General features: G+C 39.1%; 1 protein-coding gene across 1 annotated transcript in view; it reads left to right on the plus strand.

Moving 5' to 3' along the window:
- Positions 1-9,468, plus strand: part of LOC103464617 (ras-related protein Rap-1b) — a 22,440-nt gene that overhangs the window by 4,627 nt on the left and 8,345 nt on the right. The window contains exons 2-5 of the mRNA XM_017304630.1: positions 4,211-4,299; positions 4,928-4,996; positions 5,218-5,274; positions 6,146-6,286. Coding sequence (XP_017160119.1) covers positions 4,243-4,299; positions 4,928-4,996; positions 5,218-5,274; positions 6,146-6,286 — 324 coding nt within the window. The 5' untranslated portion in view covers positions 4,211-4,242. The remainder of the gene's footprint in view (positions 1-4,210; positions 4,300-4,927; positions 4,997-5,217; positions 5,275-6,145; positions 6,287-9,468) is intronic.

The following is a 9,468-nucleotide window of genomic DNA, read 5'->3' on the forward strand; positions in this document are numbered from 1 at the left end:
TTGCCGTTATCTAAAACAAATATTGAGCGACATTTTTACATTGGGAATCATTTCAGTTTGAGTCAAGACCAAAAGTAATCCCAAGACTGAAATAAAATGGAGTCAAATTACCTCTCTACATTAGAAGAACATGCATTAATCAGGAGTTGGTGGTCAGATTTCAGTTTTTGTGAAGCTCTGACTTACCAATATATATTTTTAGCCCATTTTGYTTATCTTTTAATACAATTAACAGCATTCAAAATATTTATTTTTATCCTTGCTGYCATGAGGTTGTTAAATATTTATATTGCAATTGGACAAAGTACCAATCRGTCTTTTTATAACCTTTTTATGGTCAATACTGATTTGAGGTTTTATCTGAGGTCTGATTTTTGGCTTATTTTTAATCAGAAATTGAAAAAAAAAATTTCATCACCTAAACATTTGTGTGATTTTGCTGAATTTGTCATTTCATCAAAGATTATGTATGCTCTTGAATAATGTATTCATAGACMAAAAATGGAAAAATAACTCCTTATTTTGATTAATTTATAGAACAGGAAATTAAGATTTTATCTGCATTTTACCTCRTCAGGCAAAATGTCATGATGGTGMTCTCTGGCATGATGATTGGTGCATCTGTTGGTTCTACGTGTGTTGCATCCTGTGTATGATGGAGCAGATGTTAAAAAAGGGTTTTACGAATAAACTTGCCTTTCGCCCCCACACACAAATGATCTCAGTAGTAATATTTTATTTCAAACTGAATGGGTGTGCTTGTGTGCCAGATTATTAACCTGCCCCCTACTTAAGATGCAACCTTTTAAGGATGGTGGATTTTAAACCGTTTCATTTAAAATTAGCATAGTTAGCTCTGCTAATTGGAAACAGTAGTCTCCTTGTGTCGTCCCAAAAGAATGTAGATGCCTACCTCAACTCTGAGATTCCTAAAGCATGCAAGCATTTCCAGATCTTGCATGCTGCATAGCAGAGAGGGGTTAAAAACTCCAAAGAATAAAGCRGAACAGCTTTGCTATAATTTAAGACATCCTGTTATCTAYTTCAGTCGGCACTTGGGAAATTTTTTTTTCACCAAATCAACCAAATGATTTGATGAAGCTGCTTTTCGCATCCAGAAATGAAAGGCGGTGTAGCGAAATTACTTCTACCTGCTAAAGTCTCGCAGCCTGAATTAGTAGGAAATACAGTCTCCTTTTAAATAGATTCTCACATCTCAGAAATATAGTCCTGTGGTGTCGAGCACCACGTACGACCGATCGCTCAGGCCAAATAGTTGTTTCCATTTAAGCACATTCACAGTTTGCAAATCAAGTCCATGCAAACATTAGACTTCTCTTTAGTTTCAATGTCAAGGATATTTAAATAAAATAACATGTGGAGTTTAGGTGCACTCCTGTCGGGAGCAGGCATCCTCCGTGACAGCCTCTGACGTTGTCGCATTATAATCCGTCACCAAGGAGACCCYTGACATCATCTGTCTTAACAAGGGTCAGTCTGCAGCCTTAAAACAAGAACCGTGACATGCAGATAACTGACAAGTGAATCATAGCCTAAATCTCAGAGTGACATTGCCTTTATGACATTTGTAAATGTGACGCTGTGCACACACTTGACTCTGAGCGGGAGAGTTTACATCAAAGAGCAGCAGTGTGTGCGTCTGCTCTGTTTCTCCGTCCAGCCRCTCCAACCTAGTCGTTCGAGGAGAACTTCTCTTTATGCGTTGAGGATTAGAGAGTATGAATTATTCACAGTTACAGCTTCATATCCCACATGGTCACTGCTTGTGATTGAAGATGGAGGTCCTTAGTCGTTTTTACCCCCCGCTGGGAATTTAGATGGAGTTTGCTGCAGTAGAAACRGTGTAGGAGGGGATGATCTTTGCTCCAGAATGGGTTRTGATTAGCTTTTGATGCAAAAAGGCGTTGATTATAAACTGTGGAAATGTGGCTGTTTTTGAAACTGGATTTTTAACACAAGCTACTTTCTGATTTTCATAACAGGTTTTAATGCAGATGACCTGACTGGGTTTGCTTTAAGAACTGAGGTTTGTCTCCACATGAGATAACAGTTYTGCGTTTTAAGTACTGTCCTTTTTATCTGTAACGAGAGAGTTTTTTCTTGGTATCTTACTGAATATTCAGCTAATACATTGTTTTAAATGGCTAGATTCTTGTGGAGTCTTAAAGTTTTGGAAGATATGGAATTTGAGTTCATTGTTTTTAAAGTTCAGGCAACTGAAAGAAGAATTATTAGAATGGGAAATGTGTTTTTTTTTCTTATGATCTTAAATAATTTGTTTGAAATGAAGGGCAGTTTATATTAGTTTATATTTGGATGACGACTTTTGTCTGTTAGCGACAGCATTGACGCTTGTCTGACTTATTGACCAGAGATAAATGCACATTCATATAAACAAGCTTTTTTTGGTCTCAAGGCCCTATTGGATCAGGGTTTTAAACTGGTCCTGGGATTTTTAATCTCAATGATTTGTATAAAAAATAGCAAAAACATGTCTTTTTAGCAGTAAACAAAAACTATAAACTGTTAATCATATAATCCATTGTATATTCCAATTCAAATCTGTCCCCAATAATTATGCATTTTGAACAAAGATGGTCTAAATTTGTACAATAAAACACTGAAAATGCCTAGTGTTGTGAAAGGGAATATCACCAAGTGCAGTCTGCAACTGATAATTTGATAAAGAAAAAAGGAAAAATTTGTCCAAACCAGTGACGACATATGAAAAATTACATGCTCACTCTGCTAGGAGCCAGTGACATCAAGCCAGAACTTATCTCTTTAATTTTGATCTACATACATTCAAGAATAGATGAAACAAAGTCAGGTTTGTGTCATGTTAAGTCCTGTTTAAAGTTAACACAGTCGTTAAATAAAATACTACACCTATAGTCAAACATGATGGTAGTGTGATGGATGGGGCTGCCCTGCTGGTCCAGGACCTGGGCGACTTGCCTTAATGGTTCATACCATTCATTCACTCCCTTACAGAAGAATGAGAATGTCATGTCAGCAAATCCGCATCTTAATGGCTCAAAAAACCCAGAATATAGGTTTTGGATTGACCTAGTCAAAGGCTAGACTTAAGTCTGACCATTAAACAGACCGTTCTTGCTTGAAAACCCTGCTGTTCGGCCAAATTAAAACATCTTCTCAAACAGTGCTCTAAAACTCTTCCACAGCATTGTGAAGGCTCGTTGTCACTTATCACAAAGACTGCTTAGGATAGCTGTTTCAATATGAAATAAGTAAAAACAGTTTTGAAWACTGCATTTTCTAGTTTTACTCATGTTTGTCTGATTTATTAAAAASTGCCTTACTTGAAATGTGACAAAAAAGCAATAAGAAATAATCTCTAAAGGAGCAAATAYTTTTTCACAACGCAGTATAGTGTATCCCCAACATTTTTAGATTTTTGTAATAATTCATAATATTTTAGAATTTTGTAAAATATTATGTGTTGGAACTATACTATATACTACTATATTGTTTCTTTTTTTATCTACAGCCACAGCAGAGATGAGGAATCAGAAATCCCGGCTTCGCCCAGTTGCTGAACTAGAGCTCAACCTCTCTGTAACCAGACTTGTGCTGACCTAGTTGGCTATTTCTCACTCTGCTGTGAGCCAGTGACATCAAGCCAGTCCGTCCCTTAAAGGGGTATTTTGGTGATTTCACAATTTCCTCCAATCTTAGATTCCACTTCCCTCAGCTGGTTTCTTTCAATGCACACGGGAGACAGACGCCATATTATCCTGTCACCCCAGAAATGTGTAGACGACTAACATTTCTGACAGCAGGGTGTGTTTCGGTATGTGAGCGCCAGATGATTGTGTCATTTGGAGAAATATCTGCCTGATCTGTGTGTCATCTCCTCCAAGGAACCCTACCCCCCACCCCCTTTAACTCATATTCACCACAGCTGGTTTGTGTTAGGGAAGGATCACATAGTCTTCACCTCCTCCACCCCGATGCAGCTCCACTTTTGGGTGTTCCCTCCATTGTTTTGTTTCTTTTTGTCCATAACTTCCAGGAATGACTACAATCTCTGCTCTCGGGAATAGAAAAACTCACAGAACAGATTTTTTATGTTGTGTCTGTATAAACCTTCTTCCTTTGTTTAGTTCTCTCCAGATTTAACATTTTCTTCTTTTTTGTGTGTCCCATTTTTGCTTCTCAACTGCAGACTGTTGGGCTCACCAGTGAAGCAATCCCGCCATGCGTGAATACAAGCTAGTGGTTTTAGGCTCTGGAGGTGTGGGCAAGTCCGCTTTGGTAAGTGTGTCCTCCTGGTCTCCTTCCTGTCTACGCAGCCTCTAACTCCCCTGCAGGGTGCTTCCTTWAAGACTTGCTAATAAAACAGCAAGATATTTTGACTCACTTTTAAGAGTGTAGTGGAGATCCTGTATGGCTAGAAGGAAAATTACATTTAGCTTTTCTTTCTTGCTTTTGACTTTATTTGCATACATTTAAGTGTATTCTTGTCAAGTGTCAAATAAAACAGCTAGTCTTAAAATTTATTTGGATCTACATAAAGTTAACTGAACACATTTTACCGCCACTAAGGCGTTTCTTTGAGAACATCCGTGTCTGTAAAATGGCTTGTGCCCTGCTTAGCTAGTTTTAACCAGGTGTCAGTCGGGTTAATCCTCTGAACTGCCTGGATTAGGACGCTAACAGGTGAACCTGGTCAACCCGAGGATGTCAACCTTCCTCAAGGGACCAGGTTTAGTCTTTATATATACATGTTGGTAAWGCTAACACACCTCTAATTTGATAGTTTCTCTGAAAATATCACTATTCGAACAACCCCCACATTCAGGAGCTCCTTCCAGCTGTCCTATGGAGTTGTGATAACCTTGCGCACTGATTTGACTTTGTTTTTATGTGTCATCTCTTACAGACAGTTCAGTTTGTACAGGGAATCTTTGTGGAAAAATATGACCCTACAATAGAAGACTCGTACAGAAAGGTGAGTCTCCTGAGGAGCTTCAGTTGGGCTGATTGTTTGCAGCTGTTCTGCAGGTTCACATCACCATGATGTGATGCCTCCTCTGTTTCTTTGCTGGCGTTTAGTGCATGCATGTTTTCAGCCCCCTTTGAGTTGATGAACTGTATGCATGTTTAAACAGTGAATGCACCAAGTGACCCCAAATGAAGCTTACACTGTTGCTATGTTTTCTGTTACCACAGCAAGTGGAGGTAGACGGGCAGCAATGTATGCTTGAAATTCTCGACACAGCCGGCACAGTAAGTTGACTTCCTTCCAATCAACAACCATCTCTGCTTTAAGTACTGAATCAATTTATTGAACATGTCACTGAAAGTTATTGGGAAGATAAATTTGTAGGGAACTTTAATTTGAAAGGAAGGTTTTACTAGACTGTGTATACGTAAAAAAAAAAAAAAAATGCTAGACCAGAGAAAATTATGCGAGATATTTTAATGAAGGTCTAGAATACAAATGGTTGTTGGACTGTTTAGGCAAACAACCSTCAACTTCTAATAGTCAAATAAATCTTAAGGATGGTGTGTACAGACACCAGATTCTTCTGAAGACGAACATCTAGCTGCGTAGTTTCTATTTTGAAGCCTGTATTTACTCAACAAGAACCAAGAAATTGTTCTCTTTTAGATCTCCTCTGGTTTGGGAGTTCTTACATTTTACTCTTGATGCTTAATCTTGACTGAAATGTTATTGTATGTGAAAAGTTAGATATAAAAAAAATGGCAGTGGTTAATGTGGAATAGCAGAAAAGTTGTTACAAATTCTTTTGACCATTGAAAACTAAGAACTTTAAAATTGCATATTCTGTAATCTGACTAACAGTCCATAAACCAGAGATTTCATTTATTACAAAACTCTTAAACTAGGCACATCTGTTCAATTAAGAAATGTTATTTAGTTTAGTTTTTTCTGTTTTTAAATGCGCTTAAAATGGAACTGGCAGAGAATTACATTTTGTGTAAAGATCCAGAGCAGGTCATTCAAATCTGACTTTGGTCTTGTCAGGAAAATGTTAACACATGTGAACTGTATTTCGAGTGACTCCTGATAAATTCTGTGTTTTTGAGCTCATGGCCTTTCTTCCTTTGCTTTTTTTCCCTTTTCCTCATACAGGAACAGTTCACAGCAATGAGGGACTTGTACATGAAAAACGGCCAAGGCTTCGCTCTGGTATACTCCATCACAGCACAGTCTACCTTCAATGACCTCCAAGACCTGAGAGAACAAATTCTACGAGTAAAGGACACAGAGGATGTGAGTTTATCGCAAACTTACATGAACTCTCCCACTTTCTCTAATATTACATCTCAAGTGTCCRAGGTCCCCAGGGTCGACTGCACAGACGGTTCTATTTATAGTTGGATGAGTTGGACAGTGTTTAACAAAGAGCAAAAATGCTGATGGTCACTAAAGGAAAAGTCCTGAAAAAGTTTATTTCTGTCTCCCATAGCGATTCTTCCTCCTCATGTTGCCACATAGTGTGTGCTCATTTGCTTTTAAGCCTGCCCYATAGCTTGGGTGTGTAACCGAGAGGAGAAAAAAAACAAAACAAAGATGTGTCATATCATTATTTTTCAAATTTTTTATTTGTCAGCAGAACATTTCCATCTCTCAGTATCTGGCAAATTTCGAGGCGGTTGCAGTGAGTAAGCCCTCCGTCCCCTTTCTGGTGGAGCAGATAATGCGTCAGCAGGATCTAAGATGCCCTTTTTTGGCAATCTCTGGAGGGAACGAATGTTACCATAACCCTCTTTCTTGCTCTCTCCCCCTTCTCTCTATCCATCTCTCCCTTGAGCCATCTATAGCCCAAGCTTTGCACCTTTTGTTGCTCCTTTCTCCTGTACATCTCTGCCAGTGTTCTTTGTGTTTCACATTTAATTTTAATTTTCTACATTCTCCCTTTAGCTTATTACTTGGTATTCYCMCTCCCCCTTTTTCCTGTGGTCATACTGTGGTTTGGCACTCTGGGTGATTGAACTGTTTGAGATGATCTGCAGAGAAAGCCCCATCTCATCAGAATCACACAGGATTGTGAGGCTGTGGTGCTTCATTAGTAGTTTGTGGTTTTGGAAAGAAGGCTAGCCTCGGGCTAACAGATGGATTGCAGGATTGGTGACTCCTCAATTTGCAGGAAAGCAGTTCTACATCTTATTTCTAGTAATATAAACTCCTCCAGTTTCAGACTTATCTAAGTGTTTTGGCCACTCATATCAAAGGGGATTTAAGCATTTACCTATGATAGCTGTGACATCTGTTTATCACCAGTCAGGAATGCATGACCAAAGGAAATGTTCAGCATATTTTCTTGTAATCACCCCCMAAAAGTCAGGATTTTTCTCATTTGCACAAAGCTTCTACTCTGTTGCAGAGTGAAGGCAAARTATGTGGTTGCTGCAGCAGCTGTTCTTATTTTCAGCTCCGCCACGCACCATTTACTTCAAAGATGGCAAAAATGTACACATACGTTTATTGCCAAGCTCAAGTAGGAGCTTTTTGCAAACGTGCCTTGAACAAAGCGAGGTCGCATTCCTCCTCCGTAGCAGAGCTAATTCAACAGAAGTGAAAAATGAAGTGAGCGGTCGCCAGCGTGATAAAAGCTGGCTTCTTTCTACTTCCTTTCACAGCTGTTATGTAAGAGAGGTCTTATGACTTCTCCAGGTCATCTCCAGCTCTGCTTGTGTGACTGCTAACTCAATGCTTGTGACTCATTGCAGCCCAGTGTTTAGCATGCCGTTCTCTGTTAGACAGGACCTGTCTGTAGCATGTTGATGGCATCTGAACAGATTTTCTGTGGGTTTTGTGAATTCTTCAATTAGTCTAATGTGGGCTTCTGTTCTGCTGATGCTAAACATTTTCTTTCCCCTTTTCTGCAAACCTCCATCCCTTCCACGAAGTTCCATTTTAACCCCGCTTGGGAGGGCATACCTCTGGTTCTCTCAGGACCCCTGGGGGAAATGTCGCTCAGCAGTCCGGCGTGAGGGCTTGTTTGGATATCAAACATCAAGCAGCAACCTCTGCATGGTTAATCTAAACATCTAGGCTTCCTGTCGCCTGCTCAGAATAGTTAGAAAGGAGGAGTATAAATTCATTGCCTAATTTTATGTTGTCAGGTGATGCATCTTGCTGTAAAAATTAGGAAAACGTCTCAACTGCATGATGCTAACCTGTTTTTTTATTTTTTATTTTATAAATCTCCTCCAAACATTTCTGTGTGCTATTTCTACACCAGAAGAAGGTAGTCATGGCAGGATTTCCCAGGCTGATTAATTTTTTCTATGTATCAACCAGAAATAGATTTCCTCAGCTGATTTTATTGGCGCCTCATGTGCTGCTGATTGTTTGCGAAGCTGGAGCACAAACAGAAATATCCTGTGAACTGTGTAACAGAAGCTGATGTCTTCTCTTAATTAACGCTTTTCTGCTCACACAATGGTACCATTGGTGCTTTAATCAAAGCTTAATGTAGGAAAAAATCAGACGAAATATTCCTACACTGTCCCATAATTCCAGAGAGCAGCTGGAGCATGGAATACAGCTGAAGTGTTCGAAAACATTCAGGAAGGAAAGCGATGTTATCCCTGCTGGGCGGGGCTGCCTCGGCTTCCTCCGGGCCTGCGTTCTCCCTAGATAGCCAGTCAGGAAACATCAGGCAGGATGAGACRCATCCCGRCTCCCGCACTGTTCCCAATATCTGCCTGTAATRTTTGTGCTTCCTCTCAAATCTTTTTTTTTAGTTCTCRGTAGCGCATTTAWATGCAAAAAGGAAGAAAGGCTGCACATCTGGGAGATTCCACATTCAGCTGAATTTCTTGGTTTGCATTTTTAGGTTGAGAAATCCTCAAAGAAACAAAACTAAAAGCTATTACGGTAGTAGCCTAAAAAAGTTTGGGAACTTTATGAAGTAGCTGGGTTTTTTTTGCTTTCACTAATGGCTTATTGGYTTCCTCTTTTTTTGTTTCTAAATCAGAGGAAAAGTTGTGAAAATGTAAAATTTATACTTCTGTCATAGTTCTTTTTATATAAATATATTTGTCAACATCCATATTAGAGGCTTCCAAAAACTTTCCATAATACAATTTCTACAGTTTATTTTAATAAGAGCAAGGAACATGCCAAAAACAGCAGTCTTCTCCAGCTTTATGCATTGCTCCCSTCCCCTGCCCTCCCGTTGCTAAGCTGGCCTCTCATACAGCCACTAATTTGTGTAGTTTTGTTCAGCAGTGATAAAAGAAAACCATTAATTTCAAATAATAATAATAATRACTTTCTGCTGCTTTTGTTCTTTTTTCAGTAGTGTCAAAAGGCTTTAGATTGCTTCCCACTGAATTAGAACTAACACTAGCAAAGCGTTACAGATATATTTGTGGTCGGCCTTCATATCGACCTTATCAAGTTGTGTTCTAATGGGCTTCGAGTCTTGTAAAGCACTTTCTTTC

Source organism: Poecilia reticulata, linkage group LG5 (assembly GCF_000633615.1).
Source record: "Poecilia reticulata strain Guanapo linkage group LG5, Guppy_female_1.0+MT, whole genome shotgun sequence".
Taxonomy (NCBI): domain Eukaryota; kingdom Metazoa; phylum Chordata; class Actinopteri; order Cyprinodontiformes; family Poeciliidae; genus Poecilia; species Poecilia reticulata.